This window comes from Enhydra lutris, unplaced genomic scaffold, assembly GCF_002288905.1.
Source record: "Enhydra lutris kenyoni isolate GAN:26980312 unplaced genomic scaffold, ASM228890v2 scaffoldscaffold56, whole genome shotgun sequence".
Classification (NCBI taxonomy): domain Eukaryota; kingdom Metazoa; phylum Chordata; class Mammalia; order Carnivora; family Mustelidae; genus Enhydra; species Enhydra lutris.
Genome location: NW_019154140.1, coordinates 8,335,507 through 8,359,612, shown reverse-complemented (window position 1 = coordinate 8,359,612; position 24,106 = coordinate 8,335,507). Strand labels below are relative to the sequence as shown.

At 54.2% G+C, this 24,106-nt stretch overlaps 1 protein-coding gene across 2 annotated transcripts in view; it reads left to right on the top strand.

Annotated features, from left to right (window-relative positions):
* The window catches only part of LOC111157960 (NCK associated protein 5 like), a 30,501-nt gene extending 14,867 nt beyond the window's left edge, over positions 1-15,634 (top strand). Inside the window, exons 2-13 of one of the 2 annotated variants that reach the window (XM_022519720.1) lie at positions 2,484-2,531; positions 3,632-3,760; positions 4,493-4,561; positions 4,686-4,724; positions 5,460-5,579; positions 8,404-8,517; positions 9,560-12,180; positions 13,055-13,217; positions 13,435-13,516; positions 13,877-14,185; positions 14,264-14,406; positions 14,733-15,634. In XM_022519720.1, coding sequence (XP_022375428.1) covers positions 3,638-3,760; positions 4,493-4,561; positions 4,686-4,724; positions 5,460-5,579; positions 8,404-8,517; positions 9,560-12,180; positions 13,055-13,217; positions 13,435-13,516; positions 13,877-14,185; positions 14,264-14,406; positions 14,733-14,945 — 3,996 coding nt within the window. In that variant the 5' untranslated portion in view covers positions 2,484-2,531; positions 3,632-3,637 and the 3' untranslated portion in view covers positions 14,946-15,634. Of the gene's footprint in view, positions 1-2,483; positions 2,532-2,822; positions 3,761-4,492; positions 4,562-4,685; positions 4,725-5,459; positions 5,580-8,403; positions 8,518-9,559; positions 12,181-13,054; positions 13,218-13,434; positions 13,517-13,876; positions 14,186-14,263; positions 14,407-14,732 lie in introns of those variants that run through there. The other variant, XM_022519719.1, reaches the window with a different exon arrangement.
* The last annotated feature ends 8,472 nt before the right edge of the window (positions 15,635-24,106 follow it).

Genomic DNA, 24,106 nt, shown 5'->3' with positions numbered 1-24,106 from the left:
TTTATTTATTTATTTATTTATTTATTTATTTATTTATTTATTTATTTATTTTTAAGATTTTATTTATTTATCTATTTGACAGACAGAGATCACAAGTAGGCAGAGAGGCAGGCAGAGAGAGAGAGAGGGAAGCAGGCTATCTGCCGAGCAAAGAGCCCAACTCGGAGCTCCATCCCAGGACCCTGGGATCATAACCTGAGCCGAAGGCAGAGGCTTTAACCCACTGAGCCACCCAGGCGCCCCATGGGCACCAAGTTTAAATGCAGGCCTCTTCCCTGTGACTCAAGCAGTTTGGGCTGCCGGCTTCCTGGCCCTCTGCTTGTGACCCTGCAGATGGAGAGAAGGCCTCTCTGTCCCGGGTTGGCCAGACCATCTCAACTGAGAGCAGAAAGCTTCTCCCTAAAGTGAGGTTGAGTCACAGCCTGTCTTCATTTCCGGAGCCTCTCTGAAGCCCAGCTGGGGAGGCAGAGACTGTTCCATGTGACAAAGCTTCTGCTTTGGGGTGGCTTATCACCTCCCCGCCCTGGGATCCACAGAAACTAGATGGAAAGAGTAGTGGCAGTCAGTTCTGGGGCCCGGGGTGGGGCCAGGGGTTGCATATCGGGTCCCCACCGTCCTCAACCACAGACATCATCCACAGCCAATCCGCACAATCTGGGCCTCCTGGAGGCGTTTTTATTTTTGTTTAAGGAAAAGATACTCTCCCAAAGCATCTTTGCCCTTTGTTTGGCTTTTGCTATCACTGTTGGGAACTCAAAGACATGGGCTTTTCCCCAGTTTTATCTTCCCCCCTTTCTGGCCCTGGACACTGTGTGTTCACCCTGCTGCTTTCCTTCACCCTCCTAGGTCTGTCTCTCCCATCCCCCGCTACCCATGGAGCTGTCCACAAGGGAGAAAGGGTGAGGGGATTGAGGGGAAAGATAGGGCACACTGGGGGCACTGGGAGCCTCTAACGAGAGGAGGAGAAGGGTGTGCTGGGGTGCTGGGGTGGGGTTTAACTCTAGTGGTGAAGGTAACCCGAGGCCTTTTTTGGTTTTAACCCCTATTTATGTATGTGGGAAGGAGGATATTTCCTGAATTTTTTTCATTTTTTTCCAAGCCCGTCCATTTCTAAAAATACCAAACACGATAATGTCATGAGCAAATGAAGTTATACTCAATACATTTTTCATGATGTTAAAAAAACAAAGGACTTGAGATTGTTGTAAAGTGTTTTAAAAATAAGTATTCTAAGTTTTTCCTACAGTTTTCAGAAGGCCACTGCCCGCTGTCCTCCATACAGGGGCACACAGTCTCTCTCACTGGGAAAGAAGGTTCTGTCCTTTTGCAATCACCCCTTTCTCCCTCTGGGGTAAGGCTTGGTGAGCAGCTGGTTGGGGGAGCAGGTTGAGGAGGAGGGAGCCCCTGAGTGCGGGGTTAATGGGTGTCACAATCAGGTCTGCAGGGTGGCCCCACTGCCCAGACCCCACAGGGAGGAGCCTGGGCCTCGGGGTTTCTTACAGATGAACATCCAGCAGGGGCAGGGAACGAGGCAGGACTTCGCATCATACCCCTGTCAGGATAGGCTCGTGAAAAGTCCCTATTTATAGAGTTCATATAAGACCCTCTACACAGACGATCTCAGTTCATTCTCCAACATCCATTTGGGCTAAGTATTCTTAGGCCCCTTTTCTAGGTGAAGAAGCAGATTTTGGAGAGTCGGGATTCTCATCCAGATCTGTCCCATTGGCTTAGCTCCGGGAGCCCGGAGACTCCAAGGAGCTTATCAAAGATCAGGAGCTTATAGTGCAACTTACATGTGTACAGAGAGGCCGGCTACGGAGGGGGAAAGGGAGGCGGGCTGGGGGGCTTCGTGAAACAGCCGTGTGTCTCAGGTAGCCTCCTTCACCTGCAGGCACCACCCCCTCACCCCGGCCGGTGCCTCCCCTCATAAAGTTAGGATTGGGGGCAGTGGTGTCTGAGAAAGTGCCAACACGCTGCTTGGCACACAGGATACACTCCATTGGGAGCGTAATTTCCTGCTCTTTGGTTTCCTTAGTTCTGATATAGGTGTTGTGGAGAGCATGGCATCCCCTTTGTGGTTGTGAGGATTAAAGAAGCCAGTGTGTGTTGCCAAAGGGCCATAAAGCCTCATGTGTTGCTGCCCATCCCTCTTTGGTATCTGAATGATGTCCGGCTGACAGCTGGCCCTTTGCACTGGCTCTTTTCTCAGCCTGCAGTGCTCTTCCTGCTCCAGGATTTCATCTGGATGTCCCCGAGCTCTCTGTTTTGGTGTCACCTCTCGGTGCCATATTGGGACCTGATGTATGTCCATTGGCTTCTCTGTGCATCATCTGCCCCCGCCCCTAGTAGAATGGAAGCTTCATAGAGGCAGGGTTTTCTCTGGCTTGTTGATCCCCAAGACCCGGTGCCTGGCACACAACAGGAGCCCAGTAAATGCTTGTGGAATGCATGACTGATGTCATCTCCCTCTTTCTCCATAGGTGAGGTGACCATTTCGGCTGCCAGCCTGGGTGAGGAGGCAGAGACAGGTGAGGGGCTTTGAGCCTGTGCCTGCTGTGGGGGACAGAGGGGGACTGGCGGAGAAGGGTGGGGGTTGAGGAAGGCATTCCCTGTGCCCCACTGCGGGGGACAGAGGAGGGGTGGTTCAGATGCCTGCCCACTGAGCTGCTAGAGGGCTCCTCTCTTCCTTGGTCTGAAAGTGCTAAGCTCCTTTTGTGGGGGCTACAGTGGGTCAGAGAGGCACATAATCTGTGGTGGACTGGGGGCCTCCCCCCTTTTACATTAGGATGGGTTTTCCCATCTCCTGGAAATTTCTGCACTATTTGTGCAAAAGAAGGTCATGAGGACTTTCCTCTAGGAGAGAAATTGCAACTCAAATAGCAGCCGAAGGCTTGTCAGGTACAGCTAGGAACTACGGCCATAGTCCAGTGACCTATATGTCATGACACAGGACAGAAGCCTGGCTGTGCCGTTCGCAGGCAGTGACAAGCGAGTCACTTTTGTCATCAGTCTGTCCCAGACATGCCAGGTAGCCCACCAAGGAGTGGGAGTCTGGGCAGGGAAATGAATGCAGAGTCCCTGCCTTCACGGGTCGACCCTCCCGGGAAGGTGGTTCCAGAACCGCGAGGGAGCGGTGCCTGACCTGGACTTGGAGCAGGAACCCTGAAGAATACATAGGAAGGACTTGCTGGACGGAAAGCGGGAGGTGTCAGAGGACCCCTGCAGAGGGAATGGCATGCACCCCGAGACTGGGCCATTGGGGCCTGGCCGGGAGCAGGGAGCTGGTGAGGCAGTGGGCTCACTCGCACTGTGCCTGGAAGATGGAGTGTGCCGGTTTGAGGCAGACTGCAGCAGAGAATTCAGCTTTCTTGGCTGTTGGCCAGCATCTGTGTGACCTGTGGTAGGGTGAGCGCAGGGACTGAGGTTTGTAAAACAATGGTCTCCGTTTTTAAAATGGGAAGAGTATGTCTGTCCTGGGATCAGAAGAGCCTGAGTTGTTACAGTGTCAGTGGCCCATCAGTCACACTAAACTTCCAGAATGCTGACGAGGTTTTGTCGTCCTCCTCCTCCACTCTCCTCCGCCCTGTGCCCTGGAGTAGCCTGCCCGGTGTCTCTCACGTGTTCCCAGGGCCCGATGTCAGAGGCCATGGACCAGCCCGCTGGGAGTCCTGGAAAGCCGAGGCCTGGAGAGGGTGGTGACAGCGGCACGGAGCCGGGCACCTGCCAGGAGCTGCTGCACCGACTTCGGGAGCTAGAGGTGGGGCACCAGGCAGGGTGGGGGTGGCAGGGCCCTCAGGAGCTTGGGTAGGCTTTATGCATGTGGGTGGACCTTCCTCTCAACCGGTTTTGCTGGGCTGGAGCAGAGCCGAACATTCTTTAGCAAAGATCCTCTGAGAAGCCCTTTCTTTGCTCTGAGCTCTCCAACCTGGACTGGGGGTGGGGGGGTGCGGCTTGCGGCAAGAGCATGCACAGGAGCAGGGCTGTCCTAGCCCCCAGATGGCTCCCTTCGTTATCCTTTTACCCTTTGTCTCCCCCGATTTTCATGCCCTCGCCGGTCTAGGAAAGGTGTGGTCACAGAGGCCCCAGGAAGAAGGGTTTAGATGACCCAGGACTTAGGGGTTGAGGGACAAGGGACCAAGCTCTTCTCCATGTTCTTAAGACACTGCCCTCTTCCCTTCAGCCTCCTTTGCCCTCCCTCCAGGGAAACAATGATTATTTCTGGCACCTCCCAGCTTGGGTCCTCTTGGCCACCATGTCTCTGCAGTCCCTCTAACCTCCCTGACTGAGGTTGGGGTTTATAGAAAACCAGCTATCTCAGCTCTGCCTTTCTGATGCCTTCCATCCGTCTCTGTAGGCCTGGTTGTGGGGAATCCAGTCAGAGCTGGTGTAGCTGGTAGACCCCATGCTTCCCTTTCCTCACTAAGGAGTTTGCTCTGGTGTAGGAATGATCCCAGAGCCTCCTTGTTGGCCCTCTTTCTCCCTCCTGCAGGCAGAGAACTCGGCACTTGCCCAGGCCAATGAAAACCAACGGGAGACCTATGAGCGCTGTCTAGATGAGGTCTGTGAGGTCTCCAGGGGGACTGATGCAGGGGGAGCTGGGGAAGCGGGGAGGGGCACAGACTGTCAGTGCTCCAGGCAGAGGCCAGTGGGCTGAAGCTCTGCCTTGGGCCCTCTGTCCCCAGGTTGCCAACCATGTGGTGCAGGCACTGCTAAACCAGAAGGTAAGCGGCCATGGGGAGATGGGGAGACCTTCTCACCCCTGAGCCCAGACACCCTGGGGAGAGGCCCTGAATATAGCAGGGGGAGTCCTTCCTGAGGACCCCTGAGCCTATTCACGCAGGGGCTAGAGGAGGGAGCTTGGTGGAAATGGTCTATTGACCCTCCAACAAGGCTCCTTCTCCCCACTTCGGACAGGTCCATACTGTTCTGCCTGGAGGCACAGGTGGGCTAGGTAAGGCCAGGTCTCTGAGTAACTTTGATTTGGGCTTGAACCCTTCCCCAGTCCTGGCCCCAGCAGGCTTCTCCAGATCGTGATGGCCCTGATCGCAGTGTTAATATTGTGAGCATAAGGTGGCATCTAAATATTTACTCAAGTACTGTGGGAACTTCTTGACTTCTGAGCCACTCTGACCCCCAGGTCTTCCTCCGCCTTATATGGGCCCGTCTTTGATGTGTGGTTTCTAAGAGGCCGGGGTTGGCTCAAGGGATGGGAAAGATGCCAAAGGGAGTGGGATTTACCTCCCACTGGGGATGGTAGACTTTAGAGAATTTATCATCCCCAGAAAATGTGACAGCTATCAACACAGGCAGGCTCAGCTCCCCCTAGACTAGGAGGCTGCAGGAGAAGGGCATGCACAGTGGGAGTGCCCGTCACTCTGGTGAAGGAGACTGGGCTCCTACCCCTCACCCCCTCCCTGCCATGCTCTCCTTGTCTCCCTCCACCTCCCCGGGCTCAGGACCTGCGGGAGGAGTGCATCAAGCTGAAGAAGAGGGTGTTTGACCTGGAACGGCAGAACCAGATGTTGAGCGCCCTGTTTCAGCAGAAACTCCAGCTGACGACAGGCTCCCTCCCTCAGGTGGGCACAAGCTTCACCTTCCCTTCTCCTACCTCAGCTTCCTGCCACTCCCAGCCCCATCAGCTTCATCACCTCCTTCTCTCCTGACACCTGAAGAAGCAGGCCACCAGCCATCCCATCCGTTCTGGGAGCTGTGGCCCTATGGGGAAGCCTGATAGATGTGAGCCTTAGATGGGCAGAGGAAGATTCCCTGAGTCCCCTCCAGCTTGGCCCTCCCCCGCCTCCCAGGTGCTCCTTGCCCCGCTGGAGGGCATCCCTTGTTGTTGACAGAGAAGGTTCTTGCTTGGCTCTGGCTCTGTGTGGGGCGATGGGCGGAGGCTGAAAATGCAATGATTTCAAGCTCCCAAGGGGCTCCTTTGGCCACCGAGTTGCTTCTTCTTGGCCAGGGGCAGGGGTGGGGCTGGGTGTAAGGCGCCTAGTGCTGGGTGTCACAGAGAGGTCAGGAAAGGCACTTCCCCCTGGGTCACTCTGTGTGTGCGCATAGTTGCCTACGCTCGCCCAGTGACACGCAGGCATGTCCTCAAACGCTAGCCCTGATCGTAGACCTGCCTTACCCAGGAAAAGCAGAAGCTACTAGTAGTGAATCCTGAACTCAGTGAAGATGTCACTTGGGGGAGCCTGGGTGGCTCAGTCGGTTAAGCAGCTGACTCTTGATCTCAGCTCAGGTTTTGATCTCAAGGTCGTGAGTTCATGCTCTATACTGGACTTAAAACAACAACAGAAAAAGATGTCACTTGCCGTCTCTCTATCAGGAGCCCCAAGGCTGGGTGAGATCGGGGGTGGGAGGACCGGGCCCAGCCCCAGGGAGTGGAGGTGAACCTCGGGTTCTGAGGTCAGCATATCCCGGCCCCACCCCCAACCTTGACAACAAGAGAAGCACCTTCTGTGTGTATCTGTCTGAATGTGCATGCCTGTCTGAGGCAAGCCAGGCAACTCTTGGCCCCCAGACCTTAGGCAGGATGTTCCACAGCTCGCTGGGAAGCCCCAGCCCCTGGCTGAGGCTTCTCATCACTCTGGCCTTTTTGGAGGCTCTGTTCCCAAGCCTGTGCAGAGCTGGGTCTGAGTTGGTGACAGTGACCATGTAGCTCTTCCTGTCCTGGATCTGTCCCTGCTACCAAGGTCACCTGGACTCCCCAGAGGCCTAAGCCCACTAGCCAAGCCTACCCCGTTCATGCCTTTCCTTGGTGACGAGTGATAACAGAGGTGTGGAGCATCCTTAAATCACTAAAATGAAATCTGGGGCCTTTGAGGGTTTGGGGCAATAATAGCTCTATCTTCCCCAGCAGTAACATGACATAATAAAAAGAGCATGAACCTTGGCCTCACATACGCTTGGATGGGGTCCCTAACTGAGCTAATTCTTAGCTGTGTGACCCTGGGCAAATTATTTAACCTTATGAACCCCAGTTTTTTTCTCATTAGTGAAGATTAAGATCCTTATGTTGCCGGTTGTCGTGAGGATGAAATGAAATACTATATAGTGTTTGGCCCTTAGTCGTGGTCAATAACTAGCAGCTGCTTATCATTATCAATGTTACTCTCAGGCTGTGCTTTGTTATGATGAAAGCTCCATTGAGCAAATGCTAATTAAGCTCTTACAGTGAGCAGTGCCTTTGCCAACATGTATATGGAATTGGACATGGAATTGGATGGGGTTGTGTCTGTACCGAGCACAGAAACCCTCAGGGCTGTACTGCTCCAAGCTAAAGAAGGTCCACAGATAGCCATCATATGGGGCTGTAACATCCGGGGGCCCAAAGGGGTGAGAGGCCAGCAGAGTGGCCTTAAGGAGGTGACACTGGATCTGGGCCTTGCTGCACAGGTGATGTGAAAAGTAGAGTTGGGGGTGGGGAGAAGGGAGGCCCTGTGGGAGGAACTTCGGGGAAACTGAGGCAGAGGCAAGCTGTTCGGCTGGGCTGGAATGAAGGCTGTGCGAAGGGGCAGTGAGTGAGAGCCAGAAGTGGAGGGAAGGACCAGTAGGCTGGGCCCAGAAAGCTGGTGGAGGGGTCCAGACCGTCTCCTTTAGGCAGTGGACAGGGGTAGGAGACTTGGAGCACAAAGATGCTTTAGATGAAAAAGGAAAAATTACTTCTGCTTTGTGGATAAGGGGTTGGTAAAGCCACCAAACCAGGTCAGGGAGACAAATAGCCAAGCAGCTTCCAGACCAGAAGAGTGAGGATCTGAGCTGTAGCCGGCCCCCACCCCCAACCCCCTCAGAAGAGGGAGAAAGGCCACGGAGGCAGGAGTTTAAAGCTAACTCCTGTCTAGTCAAGATGCCTTGGAGATGAAAATGACATTCTCAGGGACGGAGAGAGAAGTGACCGGTGATTAATGGTAACTTCGTCATCCTCAGGGACCAGTTGGGGGAGGACAGAAATGATAATTCCTGCCACCTCTGTTCTCCGACCCAGTAACAAATGCCTTTCCCTTAGTCTCAGCCATCCCGGGGAGGCTTGGGTCACAGGCAGTCAGAATAGGAAGGGACTCCGCAGAGAAACAGAGTGCCCTTGGAGTCTCCGGGGGCACCCGAATTAGGCTGGCCACTGCCCTCTGCCCCAGGGATGTTGTTCTTTCTCCAGAGCCCCAAATCAGCCCCATCTACCTGTCACCTGGGGCCACATGGCTTCATTCCACCTGTGCACGGTCTCCCAGGGCTCCTCTGTCCAAGTGGTGGGGACAGTGGCAGAAGCCACACTGGAGGCCAAGAGACATCCATCCCCTGAAGGAGCAGACTTGGAAGAACACAAGGGGAAGGCCGAACTTCAGGAGGGGGCAGGGTCTCTGGACAGAGCACCCCTGGGCTGACTCTGCCTCTTACCTGCAGATCCCGCTAACGCCGCTCCAGCCGCCATCAGAGCCCCCGGCCTCCCCCTCCCTGAGCTCTGCCGAGGGACCGACCACCTCGCTGCCTCTGGGGCACTGTGCAGGGCAGAGAGAGGTAGGAGGGCTGGGCACAGTGGTCTGTGGTTTCGCTGGCAACGGACTCGTTAGTCGCTACTGCGTTGCTTTTTCCTAAGGAGTCCCAGAAGAAAGGCCCGCTTCCTGGGGCCCATATGCCCGTCTAGGTGTGAGCCCTCAGCAGTTAGCCTTAGACCGAGAGAAACAGGACCCCACTGGCGATCGCTAGCCTTGCAAGCAAAGTTAATTAGTGGTAGACTTGTGTGGATCACCTTTCCTGAACTCTCACTCGGTGCTGCACACCTGGGTCTCACATATTTTTTAGTAATTTTTGGTCTATATTTACAATTGCTTCTGTTTATTCAAGTCTAGAACTATTATTCATTTATTCTTTTGCTTCTCTGATTTGCTTTATTTTATGAGGTTAAGCATAATCACCACCCCATTTTATAGGCGATGCCATGAAGCTCAAGTTAAAAAACTTGCTGAGTTCATACAACTAGTTGAGCAGTAGACCTGGGACTTGAACCTGCATAGTCTGGCTCAAGGGCGCAGGTAGTTAACCACTTTGCGAGATGAGCTGGGCCCGAGAAGGAGCTGGGCAGAAACAGGGAGAGGCTTGCCATGGAGTTTCCCCAGTTCCCGCCTCCCAGGGGAGCAGGTCTGCAGCACAGCTGTCTGACCTGGGAAGGCCTGGGCTTTCCAGCAGGGACTGACTTAGCGCTTGGCCCGATTGCCTCCCCTTCTTGAGTCTCTGTGTTCTTTCTGGAGCCTGGAAAACAGACAGGCCTCCCTCCCCTGGGGCAAACATAGATATCCAGGTTGTAGGTGGCGTCAGCCCTGCTAACCCAAATAGCAGTGGGGGAAGTCTGCACCCCGCCCCAGGCACACCAGGAGGAAGAAGTGGGGTAACCAGGGCCCAGTGACTTGAGGAAGCTGAGCTGTCCTATCAGAGAAGCTGTTCGTTCCTTGTGAGGACTCCGACAAAACCAGGCCCGCTATGTTCCTGACACAGTCGGTCTGGTCCAGCTCAGGTCCTGGGCCTGCACATGGGCTCCTGCTTATGTCCTTTCTCCCCAAAGGTATGTTGGGAGCAGCAGCTACGGCCAGGAGGCCCAGGACCCCCGGCCGCCCCACCGCTGGCCCTGGATGCCCTGTCCCCGTTCCTTCGAAAGAAAGCGCAGATCCTGGAGGTGCTGAGAGCCCTGGAAGAGACCGACCCCTTGCTGCTTTGCTCGCCTGCCACCCCGTGGCGACCTCCCAGCGAGGGTCCTGGCTCCCCAGAGCCCATCAATGGCGAGCTGTGTGGCCCACCCCAACCCGAACCCTCCTCCTGGGCCCCCTACCTGCTCCTAGGCCCTGCTAGCCTGGGAGGCCTGCTACACTGGGAGCGCCTCTTGGGGGGCCCAGGGGAGGACGAGGGTGCTGGGCGGATCTGGGGCCCTGGCAGGGGCCCCTCCCAGGCTCCAGGCACTGGCTCTGGGCCCCCCTGTGCCCCAGGCAGCAGCTCCTCCTCCTCTTCTGATGAGGCGGGTGACCCCAATGAGGCGCCCAGCCCGGACACCCTACTTGGGGCCCTGGCCCGCAAACAGTTGAACCTGGGCCAGCTCCTTGAGGACACAGAGTCTTACCTGCAGGCCTTCTTGGCCGGGGCTGTGGGCCCACTCAGTGGGGACCCGCCAGGTCCCGGGCAGCCATCTTCTCCAGACCAGGGGCCCCCACAGCTGTCCAAGTCCAAAGGCCTCCCCAAGTCAGCTTGGGGTGGGGTTACTCCAGAGGCCCAGAGGCCAGGCTTTGGTGCTACCTCAGAGGGCCAGGGGCCCCTCCCCTTCCTCAGCATGTTCATGGGTGCGGGTGATGCCCCCCTGGGCTCACGGCCTGGCCACCCCTACTCCTCATCTCAGGTGAAAAGCAAGCTCCAAATTGGCCCCTCTTCTCCTGGGGAAGCCCAGGGGCCACTTCTGCCCTCTCCAGCCAGAGGTCTCAAGTTTCTAAAACTGCCTCCAGCTTCGGAGAAGGTCCCCAGCCCAGGAGGCCCCCAGCTCAGCCCCCAGCTTCCCCGGAACTCCCGAATTCCCTGTCGAAACAGTGGCTCTGACGGCAGCCCCTCCCCACTACTGGCCCGCAGGGGTCTGGGTGGAGGAGAGCTATCCCCGGAGGGAGCACAGGGCCTGCCCACCAGCCCTTCCCCCTGCTCCGCAGCTCTGGACTCTGCACAGCTCAGACCACCCCCGCCAGCCTTGTCTACCACACTGTCCCCGGGACCCGTGGTTTCTCCCTGCTATGAGAACATTTTGGACCTTTCCCGGAGCACCTTTAGGGGGCCTTCCCCAGAGCCACCTCCATCCCCACTGCAGGTACCCACCTACCCACAATTAACTCTGGAGGTGCCACGGGCCCCTGAGGTCCTCAGAAGTCCTGGAGCTCCCTCCAGCCCTTGCCTCCCAGAACCCTGCTCCTATGGGAGTGCCCAGGAGAAAAGTCTGGACAAAACTGGCTCGGAGTCTCCCCATCCTGGCCGCCGGACCCCCAGCAGCTCATCCAAGAAACCCAACCAGGGGGCCGGGCGGCGACCTGGGGATCCTGGCTACACCCCTCTGCGGGACAGACTGGCGGCCCTGGGGAAACTGAAGACTGGCCCCGAGGGGCCGGAGAAGAACGGGGTGCCAGCCAAGCCTGGCACCGAGAAGGCCCGGGGAGCAGGGAGGTCCGGGGAGAGCCCTGGAGACGTGGCGCCTCCCACCCCCAGGCCTCCTGAGGGGCCAGAAGCCAAGGGGGCCCTGCGGGGGGCAGTGGCCTTGGGCACGAGCAGCCTGAAGCAGCAAGAACCTGGGCTCCTGGGAGACCCCGGGGCCCGCATCTACTCCTCCCACTCCATGGGGGCCCGGGTGGACCTGGAGCCCGTCTCACCGCGGAGCTGCCTCACCAAAGTGGAGCTGGCCAAGAGCCGGCTGGCAGGGGCCCTGTGCCCCCAGGGACCCCGCACCCCTGCCAAAGCACCAACCTCAGCCCCCAGCCTTGGCAAGCCCAGTAAGAGCCCCCATGGCAGCCCGACGAAGCTGCCTTCCAAGTCACCCACCAAGGTGGTACCGCGCCCTGTGGCCCCACCGACCACCAAGGAGCCCCCGAAGCCTGACAAGGGGAAGGGCCCTCCTTGGGCTGACTGTGGCAGTGCTCCGGCCCAGTCTACGGCCCCCACCCCTGGCCCCACAGACCCCAGCCAAGGCCCAGAGGGCCGGGCCGCACACTCAGCCATCGAGGAGAAGGTGATGAAGGGCATCGAGGAGAACGTGCTGCGGCTGCAGGGCCAGGAGCGGGCGCCGGGCACCGAGGCCAAGCACCGCAACGCCAGCAGCATCGCCAGCTGGTTCGGCCTGAAGAAGAGCAAGCTACCGGCACTGAACCGCCGCACCGAGACCGCCAAGAGCAAGGAAGGGGCCGGCGGGGGCTCCCCGCTCCGGAAGGAGGGCAAGATGGAAGCCCGGAAGCTGGAGGCCGAGAGCCTCAACATCTCCAAGCTGATGGCTAAGGCAGAAGACCTGCGCCGGGCCCTGGAGGAGGAGAAGGCCTACCTGAGCAGCAGGGCCCGGCCACGGCCTGGAGGCCCAGCCCCGGGACCGAGTACCGGGCTGGGGCAGGTGCAGGGCCAGCTGGCTGGCATGTACCAGGGCGCAGACACCTTCATGCAGCAGCTCCTCAACAGGTGAGGGTGGCCAGGGACCAGGCTGCGAGTGCAAGTGGCTGGGGGCCGCTCTTCCCTCCCTGGGCCCGCCTGGAGCTGGGACTGCTTTTCCTGAGAGCAGAAAGGGTAGGGGGTCAAGTACAATGCCACCAGAGCAGCTGGGGGTTAACAGCCTGGCCCAGAGGAGAGACTGGGTCTTGGATCCAAAGCCTGGGGTTTGTGCCCCAGCTCCGCTCCTCTCTGGCTGTGTGGTGTTGCACGTGCTGAGACCCGGCTTCTCATTTAAGGGGAGCTGACCGTCCACGGTTTCCTAAATCGTCTCTGGCGTCAGCCGAGGCACCGGAAGTGCTGCCTGCATAAGAAGTTAGGGGACTGCTGGTTCCCAACCGGGGGCTGATAGCTCACTCTGGGATTTTCTGCCCTATTGCACAAGGGGGCTCCCCTTCCCTTCTTGCCCACTCAGATTCGGTGGCGGGAGCAGGGTCGCAGAGAAGGGCCCATCTCTCTGGTCTCGGGGTTGCTTCATCCGGGCCAGATGAGGCAGAATGTCCCTGGGGGTTGGGCACCAGGTGGGGTGTGTCATGTATGGACAGGAGGTGACCAGGCTGCCATCTACTAGCAAATGGTATCGCGAGATCTCTGGGCCTGACCTTGTATGGCTTTGGAGAACTTGTCCCATCTCCCCTGCCCCTGCTGTTTCTCTGAGTTTCCCGAGAGTCTCTGCCTGTCCCCAGCATCAGGAGGGGTTGCTGGCAGCAGCCAGCAGGGCTACATCCCCTATCCCGGGGGCAGAGGGCAGTGGGGATTTCACAAGACCCACCCCCACCAGCGGGAGTGAGGTTGGAGTGGATGCACCCAGGCCTCCCTTCACCTTTGTCTACACTGCTGCCCGTAGGGTGGATGGCAAGGAGCTGCCGCCCAAGAACTGGCGGGAGCCCAAACCCGAGTATGGCGATTTCCAGCCAGTGTCCTCTGACCCCAAGAACCCCTGGCCAGCCTGTGGGCCTCGAAATGGCCTGGTGGGGCCTCTTCAGGGCTGTGGAAAACCTCCTGGAAAGGTAGGCTCTTGACGGCTAGGTATTGGGTCTGGCTCTGTGGCCTGGCTCGATGTCCCGCCCCTTGGAGGGTCCACTTCCCTGGGTTGTGGAAGCTGGTGGGTGTGCTCTTGGTCTCTGGGGGCTGGTGGGCTCCAGGGGTCCTAATGACAGAGCGTGGGTAGGGGCCTAGGAGGGGGCGGAAGGAAGGCGTGCTGAGGTCTCCCGTACCCCCACACAGCCGAACAGCGAGTCAGGAAGGCGGGAAGAGATGCCCTCAGAGGACAACCTGGCTGAGCCAGTGCCCACCTCACACTTCACAGGTCAGCAGGGTCAGGGGCCAAGGATGGGACCCATCCCTCACCCCCTGCCCACTTTGTTCCTTTCCTGTCACTGCAGCAGGTGCAAGGCCCTGAGCACCATCTTGGGGCCAAGCACCAGGTGGGCATTGGGGCTGCACAGAATTAAATCCTTCCCTGCCCTCGGGTCCCCGGCCAGCCCCCCACACATATCCCTGCAAGTCTAGGGGAGTGGAGCGGGAGGACTGGCAGGGCTGACAGCTGGTTGGGCCGGGAGGGGCCATGACCAGGTGGAGAGCCTGGGCTGAGGCAGGAAGCCAGAAGAAGGTGGTGGAGGGGCTGAGACCATGGCCTCACATCCCCAACTTCCCCTCCCCTCCCCAGCCTGTGGCTCCTTGACTCGAACCCTGGACAGTGGCATTGGAACCTTTCCACCCCCAGACCATGGCAGCAATGGGACCCCCAGCAAGAATCTTCCCAAGACAAAGCCACCACGGCTGGACCCCCCACCCGGAGTGCCCCCGGCTCGGCCCCCACCCCTTACCAAAGTCCCCCGCCGTGCCCACACGCTGGAGCGTGAGGTGCCGGGCATAGAGGAGCTGCTGGTGAGCGGGCGGCACCCTAGCATGCCGGCCTTCCCCGCGCTGCTCACCGCCACTCCGGGCCACCGGGGCCATCAGCCCTGTCCTGACGGTAAGTGTCTGCGTGGAAGGGTGTGTCATCCCTGGAACTCTGCCCGCCACCATCCACCTTCCCCTTGTCCCCTTGCAGATCCCTGTGAAGACCCAGGTCCTCCCCCTCCCGTCCAGCTGGCTAAGAACTGGACTTTCCCCAACGCAAGGGCAACCAACAGCTCCACTGACCCTTTTCTTTGCCCATCCCGACAATTGGAGGGGCTGCCCAGGACCCCCATGGTGAGCATGACCAGAGGGGAAAGGGGACAGGCCCAGAGGGCGGGGGGGATGACATGGGGAGCCCAGTTCCTGTCTTAGAAGAGGCTAAAGGGTGAGCTCCCTTGGATGCCCCTCTGGACAGCCAACCACCTGCCCCTTCTCATACTGCTCTTGGAGAAAGGGTTTCTCTCCCCACAGAACGTTGGCAGGACCACACTCAGTTGTGCCTCTGGTCGCCTTGGTGGGCCCCATGGGCAGCACCGTATCAGGTGGGAGGAGCCCAGCACCTTTCAGGCCCGCCTGGGAGGTGAAAGGCGCCTCCTCCTGAGCTTCCCTTCCTTTCCCAGGCCCTGCCCGTGGACCGGAAGCGGAGCCTGGAGCCCAGCCGCCCAGCCCCTCCACCCCAGGGCCCGGCATTCGGAGGTAGCCGCACGCCTAGCACGTCGGACATGGGCGAGGAAGGGAGAGTGGCCAGTGGGGGTCCCCCAGGTTTGGAGACCTCAGAGTCTCTCAGCGACTCCCTCTACGATTCGCTCTCCTCCTGTGGGAGTCAGGGCTGAGGGGCCACGCCGCACGACGGCCCCTCTCTGGAGTTGGAAACCACTGACTGGACCAGCTCTCCTCGTGCCCCATCCCTCGGGGCAGGTGGGGCCCCTCCCTGCAGGGACCAAGGAGGCAGATGGATCAGAAGGTGAAGGGGGTCCCTGACACACCCCACTGTCCACCGCTGCTGTGGAGGAGATGACCGCTCTCAGCTCAGGGAGAGACCCCACCCTTGGTCCCTTCTCTCACCTGGAGTAAGGCTCTTCCTCCGAGGGACTGGGGGTTCAAGGTCTCTGTGTCCTGGCCCCCGCTCTCCCTTTCAGGCTGAGCCATCCTGTGGTGCTGGGCTTCCCGCCCGCCAGCTGTGCCATCTCTGCCCAACCCGGCCGCTCCCTGCCCTGGAGCCCCGTGGGACTAGCCCAGAGGCCCCGGGCCGGTGGAGTCTAGGGGCAAAGGGTCAAGTTGCCTTCTCTCTCTGTCTGCCCTGGTCCTCCCTGCTGTCTGGATGGTGCTGCCCTCCCTGCCCCATGTCTCTGGGGTCCATTTGTCTGTCTTTTTGTTGTTTTTTTATATTGAAGCGCCTGGCCCAGTCCCCAGCCCCCATCCCTGCGCTGCGGTTAATTTATCTGTCGTTAAGAACTCGGCTGCTCTGCTTCCAGCCTCTGCTTCTGCCCTCTTCCTAATAAAATGTGGAGGCCCCTCCCTGCCCTGGACTCCGCTTTTTCTCTGGGAGGACTCCGAGTCGGACAGAGGGGTGGAGGCTGCGTGGGCACCAGGCTGCGGGACCCCAGGGACCTAGACTTTGCCTCAGGTGCCCTTGTCACCTTAGAAGGTCACTAAGCATCGGGGAAGTGGGGCCTGCTTAGGCCTGGGCTGGTTCCTGGGGTCAGGGGGATTCATTCTTCCTGGGGTAGGGCGGAAGGCTGGGCTGTCTGTGGGGAAGGTGGCCGTGGGCGTGCACACCAACTCCTGTACGTGCTGGGGGGATGGGATGTGCAAAGTGAGCTTTGGGAGCTGCTGTGTAGACAGACTTAAGTGTCTGTAGCCTCCTGTTGCCAGAAAGCAAAGCACAGCTGGGTCTCAAACTTGCCACCTCCTTTTTTTTTCTTTTATTTATTTGAGAGACAGCATGAGCCGGGGAGGGACAGAGGCAGAGGCAGAAGCAGACTCCCCGCTAAGCAGAGAGCCCCGAGACAGTGGGGCTCCATCCGAGGACACCAGGATCATGACCTGAGCCAAAGGCAAACGCTTAATCTGAGCCACCCAGGCACCCCTCTACCTCAGATTTCAACCAGGAGTTCCCCTGGCTCTGAAATTCTTACTTCAGGAAGGGGAGGCCAAGAATGAGGCTTTGTGGAAGGGTCTAGGCTTCTAGGAGTAATTTCATACTCTCCACATGGCATGAAAAGGCCACGGGGTGGGAGTGGCTCCCTAGCCCTTGGATTTCCTGTTGGGCATGGAGCTGGGCACTATCTGAAGGTGAACCAGACTGTCACACATCGGCCAGTCAAGTTGGGCTTAGCAGGGCTCAGGTTGCTGGGTGTGGGTGTGGGGTGACTTGTGAAGTGCCCACCAGACCACGCCTGCACTCAGCCTCTCCCTGTGACATATGATCTGAAGGCCCCATGGGTGGCATGCATTTGGTACCCCTGGCCTTGTGGGGATTCCGGACGGTTCATCATGGGGGTGGGGGCCCTCTGGTGACCACATGGTCTGTGATGGCAGCACAGGCTTACAGAGCTGAGGTCGGGGTGCCTGGCGGCCAGTAGGCCTGGGCCCATTCACACGTTGGTGATACCACTGGCTGCCGCTCTGTGCCCTGGCCAGCCCAAGGCAGGTTGGGGTGGGGAGAGTGGCAGGGCCTCCCTTTCTACTAACTCCTAGTAGCGTCTCCAGCCACAGAATGCTCCAGAGAGTGGTAGAAGAAACTCGCATTAAAATAAACACCAACCATGCCACCAGCCTCCTGATCCCCAATACCCACCAGAGCCTTATTTCAGAGATGAAGGCGTCAAGACTCGGAAGCATCCAGTGGTTTTCTAAGGCTGAGAAGTGATGGAGCCTAATGAGGGGGATTTCTTTCTGAGTGTGTAGGTTGCCTTTTTTCCAGCAGGACTTTAATTTTCTCCTCCTTTTTTGGCCTGTGGATCACTCCTGATGGACAGGGCTCGACAGCACCTGACAGGGAACACAAGAGTCTTAGCCATTAAGTCTGGTTTTGTGGGGGAAAGTGGAATCCTTTCTCTGGGCCTTGGTTTTCCTCATCGATAGAAGGAAGATTAGGAGGTTGGGCCAGACCATCTTTGTCTGTAGCCCTGTAGTTCCTCCTATGCCTCCTTTAAGCTGGCCTCTCTCCCTCTCATTTCCCTCAGTCGATGTCCTGGAAAAAATTAACAAGACTTAGAGAAGGGTCAGGTTGGATGTCTTGGTTTTTCTCTAACTGTCCCAATCCCATTTTCTCACTTCTGTCCTCTACCTGCCGCTCCTATCCCAATGTCCCTTCCACTTTCCCGGGCCTGCATCTGATATTGCCAAGAGGCTGATCTGCCTCTTACCACAAGGGCTATACAAAGGCTACATCCTTCTAACTTCTTACTTCTGGGTTCTTCAAGCGCCTTTCTCTGTTTGAACCTGATGTATTACCTCATTTCCTTGTCAGCCCAGAATTGTTTGCCTGCCGGATATTTACTCTCTGTCCTTTCCGGGAAAGAGTTTGGCATGGTGGGTTTGACTCCGAACTCCGCCTCCGGCAAGCTGAGACCAAATGGCCCATCTATATTTCTGTCCCCAGGGTCTGGCCCGTCTGCTCTCAGGCTCTGTTCCGCAGGGTTGCAAACGCAAGGTGACAATGTGGGCCAACCAAAGTCAGCCCTGCCCCACTGATGGTTCCAGTGTGGGCCGCTCTCATTCCTAAATCCCTCCCTGTCCAGCCCACGGAACCGTGTGTGCCCTCCATCTGAAGCAGTCCTGTGGAGGGGGTCACACAAGTGAGTTAAAGACACTCCTGGGAAACCAGTTTCTCCTTATACTTTGAGGGATGGTTTGACTAAAAGACTCCTTGGTCTTCACTATGACATGATACTGCCTATCTCGGTTGGCAACATCTGCTGGCAGGATTCAGGTGACCTCCCTGTTTTCTCCACGAACAATGGGTGAACAATGGGTGTGATGTTTGTCTTACCGTTGTGTGTGACCCCTTCTGCCGAATTTTCCAAACAGAGGAAGCCAAAACTGCCAGGCGCCCCTCCTCCCCCTTCAAATGGCATCAAGGCATCAGCAAAAGACTGAAAAGGTTTCAGGTTTCACATCACTGGGCACCCTGCCTTTTACAGGAAATGTCCTAAAATGTTAACAGGTTTTCTCTGGGTTGCCAAGAGCTTTTATTGCTAAATTTTCTACAAACAGTATGGTTTGTTTTCTTTATCAAAAAAGGTTTTAAAAAAGAAACAGTCATGCTCGGTGGCAAACTCTAGATATACACACCCATTCTTTAATCCTGTGTGAGTTAATTCAAACATTTTTTTTTAACTTGTGAATGTCAAGTAAATATTGGTGAGCATTTCTATGATCTTGGGATGAGGATGAACTTTTTTTTTTTTAAGATTTTATTTATTTTTATTGACAGAGATCACAAGTAGGCAGAGGGGCAGGCAGAGAGGGAGAGGAGGAAGCAGGCTCCCTGCTGAGCAGAGAGCCCGATGTGGGGCTCGATCCCAGGACCCTGGGATCATGGCCTGAGCTGAAGGCAGAGGCCTCAACCTGCTGAGCCACCCAGGCACCCCGAGGATGAACTTTTAAAGATCTTTTTGGTAATTATTAAAGACATACACATTATAAAAGTGTATGTTTCTTTAAAAACTTTTTTTAAAAGTGCATTTGTTTCTTTTTTTAAAAAGTAATTGAAATTGAATAGAATGTTATAGAAGGAAGAAGCATCTCGTTCATACCGCAACTCCCAACCTCGCTCCCCAGATATAACCCAAGTTGATGGGTAACCTTTTCAAATCATGTTTTATTTTTTTAATTAATTAATTAATTTTTAAAAAGATTTTATTTATTTATTTGACAGAGACATAGCGAGAGAAGGAACATAAGCAGGGGGAGTGGTAGAGGGAGAAGCAGGTTCTCCGTTGAGCAAGGAACCCGAAGCGGGGCTCAATCCCAGGACCCTGGGATCATGACCTGAGCCAAAGGCAGACACTTAACAACTAAGCCACCCAGGTGCACCTCAAATCATGTTTAAATGCACGAGTGTACACACACACACACACACACAGAACATATTTATGTTGACCTTTTATTAAACAATGAAATTATTCTATAGTTACTGATCTGCTTCTTTTAGCATTTAATAATGTATCTTGGGGATTTTTCCAAAGTCCATGAATCTCCATAACCGTACATGGTCTTCTGTTGTATGGCTGTGCCATGTTCATTTGTGCTGCCATGGCAAGCAGTGCTGCAGTGAATAAATATTGCATGTGTGTCTTTGGCCACTCGTGTATTTTCACAAGATTTTTTTTACCAATGGAATTGCAAGGTCGGGAGGGCTGGGTGGCTCAGTCGGTTAAGCATCTGCCTTTGGTTCTGGTCATGATCCTAGAGTCCCAGGATCAGCCCTACATCAGGCTCCCTGCTTGGTGGGGTGTCTGCTTCTCCCTCTGCCCCTCCCGTGCTCATGCTCTCTCTCTCTCTCTCAAATAAATACACAAAATCTTAAAAAAAAAAAAAAAGAAAGGAATTGCTAGGTCATAGCATATGCTTAACTTAAATTTTTTGCAGATATTAACAAATTGCATTTCCCTAACAATGTATAAGTGAGACTATCTTCTACATCATTCAGTATTATTAAACTTTTTATTCTCAACTAATGTGGTCAGAGTAAGTTACCATGTACAGTCTTGTGGCCTAATGTTAGCGACTTTGACTTATACTCAGAGTGAAATGGGAAGCTGTTAGAGAGGGATAAAGAATGAACTAGAGAGGGCAAGTATGGCAGCAGACCAAGAAGTATGGGTAACTCTGATGACAGATGGTTGCTACCTATTCCAGGGTGGGGACACTGTAGACCCTAAAATTCGCTAATGTAATTGATGTGAAGAAAGGAGAAGAGCCAACAGTAACTCCAAGGGTTTTAGACCACTTGGTAGGAAGAAGTTGCCATTAACCGTTAAGGGGGAGAGTAAATAGAACAGACTTGGGGGAGGGAAGATCAGGAGTTAAGTGTTGGAGTTAAGTGTTGGCCACGTTAAATTTGAGATGTCTATTGGACACCATCCAATGGAAAATGTGGAGTAAGTATTTGGGTATAGAAGTCCAGAGTTTAGAAAAGAAGCCGGGGCTAGAGGTATAAATTAGTAAGTCATCAACATATGGATGTTATTTAAAGCCAGGGGCTGGATGAGATCAACAAAGGAGTAAGAGGAGGAAAGGTCTGAGTCCTAAATCCTGGGATCCTTCATTTCTTCAGAGGTCAGAGGAAATGAGGAGAGATCACAGAGGAGACTGAGAAAAACAGTACCAAGAGAATATGGGGTCCTGGGATATAAAAAAAGAAAACATTTCAAAAAAGATGAATCGGTAAGTTTTGCTGATGCATCTGTCAAGACGAGGATTGAAAATTGCTTCTTCAATTTAGTAATACAGAAGTCACTGGTGACCTTAGCGAGAGCCCCGGTGGAAATGAGAGCTGTCTGGAATGGTTCAAGAAGAAAACGTGCAAGGATGGATCGGAGGAAGTATAGACGACTCCTCTAAGAAGTAGTGGAGAGAGAGGGGGAGAGGAGAGTGAGGTCAAGAAATGCAATATTTATTTTTTTTTTAGTCTTATTTTTCAAACTATTTCTTTTTTTTTTTTAAGATTTTATTTATTTATTTGACAGAGATCACAGGCAGGCAGAGAGAGGAAGGGAAGCAGGCTCCCCGCTGAGCAGAGAGCCAGATGCAGGGCTCGATCCCAGGACCCTGGGATCATGACCTGAGCTGAAGGCAGAGGCTTTAACCCACTGAGCCACCCAGGCACCCCTTTTTCAAACTATTTCAAACTTACATAAATGTTTCAAGAACAGCACAAAAACTTCCTTCTAACCCTCTTGAAAGCTGCCAGCTTGATGATCCCTCTCCCATACTTGACTGTAGATTTCCTACAAACAAGGGCGTTCTCTTCTATACCCCCATACCATCATCAAAATCAGGAATTAATTTATAATGACACCTCAGACCACATCCAAGTTTCACCAGTTGTCCAGAAAACGTCATTTATGGCCAGTTCAAAAGTCACACATTGCTTTTAGACATTTTTTAGTGTCCCTCAAACTGGAGCAATTTTTCAATCTGTCCTTGACTTTTTTTTTTTTTTTAAGATTTTTTATTTATTTATTTGTCAGAGAGAGAGAGAGGGAGAGAGAGCAAGCACAGGCAGACAGAATGGCAGGCAGAGGCAGAGGGAGAAGCAGGCTCCCTGCTGAGCAAGGAGCCCGATGTGGGACTCGATCCCAGGACGCTGGGATCATGACCTGAGCCGAAGGCAACTGCTTAACCAACTGAGCCACCCAGGCGTCCCTTTTTTTTTTTTTTTTTTTTTTTTTAAGAAAAAGAGGTGGTGTGGGGCGGAGGGAGAGAGAGAATCCAAAGCAGGCTCCACACACAGCAGGGAGCCCGACTTGGGGCTCAATCTCACAACCCTGAGATCATGGCCTGAGCAGAAATCAAGAGTCAGACTCTTAACTGACTGAGCCACCAAGGTGCCCCCAAACTGTCCTTGACTTTTGAGACCTTGACATTTTAAAAAATTTTTTATTTATGTGTTTATTTGAGAGAGAGAGAGAGAGAGAGAGCATTAACAAGGAGAGGGGCAGAGGGAGAAGCAAACTCCCTGCTGAGCAGGGAGCCCAATGTGGGGCTCAATCCCAGCACCCTGGGATCATGACCTGAGCCAAAGGCAGAGGTTTAATGGACTGAGCCACCCAGACACCCTGAGAACTTGACATTTTTTAACTTTGCAGGCCATAATTTCCATTTATCTCATTATTAAGAATGTTCATTTTCATTACTTAAGTTGGTGTATGCCAGATTTCTCCATTATACTTTTACTATTTTTCCCTGTATAATTAATAACATAATCGGAAAGTACTTTGACACTGTAAATATTTCATTTTCATCAAACTTTCTATTTATGCATTTGTTTATGTCAGTATGAACTCATGACTTCCTATGTTATTCAATGGTTTGTAATCCATTACCATCATTATTTACTTTGGTGTCAAGTTGTCCATGATTTGGCCAGTAGGAGCCCCTTCAATATGGCTTCCATCTCTTTGACAAACCCCCATCATTCTTTGAGGATATACTTTCTGGCATAACTTGCTCAAGATTCATCTTGGACTTTCCCCAACCCAACCCTGGAATCTGCTATTTCTCCAAAGAGCCCTGGATCTTCTGGTGGAGAGTGATATTTAGAAACCAAGATCTGGAAGCTGGGTATGCTTATTGCTACTGGGGATTTGTTCCTTAGGATTCCTAGGCCATAAGAGAGAATTTCTTTTTTTTTTTTTTTCAAGATTTTATTTATTCATTTGAGAGAAAGAACACAAGCAGGAAGAGGGGTAGAGGCCAAGGGAGAAGCAGACTCCCCGCTGAGTGGAGAGTCCGACGCAGGACTCATTCTCACAACCTGAGATCCTGACCTGAGCCAAAGTCAGATACTTAACCTACTGAACCTCCCAGGATTTCTTAAAGGTAGAAGAAATTAAGGTATTGTCTTGTACTTACGGGAAAGAAAAAAATAGAGAAAATTTGATGATTCCAGGAGAGAGAAAAGGGAATTGTTGGGCCCTAGGGCATGTGTGGCCCTAAATAGTGTCTACAGGTACAGGAGGGAGGCAGGCGCGGAGGCAGCTGAGTATATGAGTGTCTGTTTAGAGAAGGACACTTGTGATTGCTTTCATTTTCTCAAGGAAATAATCAAGGTCATCAGCTAAGAGGGAAGGATGGGAAAGGGAAGTGTTGGAGATTTGAGAAGAGAGGAGATAGTATGAGTAGTCATTTAGAAGGTCAAGGGTGAACACACTAGGGAATGGAGTGGGGGTACGAAGCAGCATGAAGGGTTCACATGAGATGTGTAGGAATTTAAAGTGAGACTTACTTTATTAAAAAAAGATTTTATTTATTTATTTTAGAGAGAGAGAGAATGGGGGTGGAGGGGCAGAGGGAGAGAAAGTCCCAAGCTGACTCCATGCTGAGCACAGAGCCCAACATGGGCCCGATCCCATGACCCCGAGATCACGATCTGAGTGGACGTGACTCTTGGATCCACCAAGAGTCAGATGCTCAACCAGCTGTGCCACCCAGGCATCCCTTAAAGTGAGACTTATTAACACAAATGTGTTGGGGATTTTCTCCTGCCGTGGTAGGTGCAGAATAGACAGGTTTAGTCAGTTGCCGATTCACCAAATGACTACAGCATCGGGGAAAGAGAGAGGGAGGCCAGGGGATTGAAGGTATAGGCAAGGGAATGATTCTATCAGTTGGCCATGGGCTTTACACTGATTAAAGAGGGAAGAGAGAATGATAAAGGACAGGCATGACAGAGGTACGATCAGTAGATGGCAAGTGTGGCGGGACCAGAGGACTTTTGCAGATAAGGTACTAGAAGGAATGAGTTGGGAAGAGGTGAAGTGGTGATCAGAAGGTGGGGTGCATGAGATTGAGATGATGGGAGGTGTAGGGGGTTAAATTGTGCCCCCCTAAGGAAAAAAAAGATGTTGAAGTCCTAACCCCCAATACCTCAGAATGTGACCTTACTTGGAAACTGAGACTCTACAGAGGTAACCCAGCTAAAACCAAATCGTGTGGGAGGGCCCTACTTCCCGTATGACTGGGGTCTTATAAAAAGCGGAAAATTAGACATATGGACAGACAGGCATGTGGGGACAATCTGTGATTGTCAGCAAACCATCAGAAGTCAGGGGAGAGGTCAGAAGCGAACGGACGCTCCCTCACGGTCCTCAAGAAGGAGCCAACTCTGGACTTCCAGCCTCCAAAACTGTGAGGCAGTCACCTTCTGTTGATCCAGCTGCCCAGTCAGTGGAAGTTGGTTACAGAGGCCCTGGGACACTAACACAGAGGGGCTGCAGTTATCTGGTAATGACAAGAACCAGGGAATGACCACGAGAGTGAG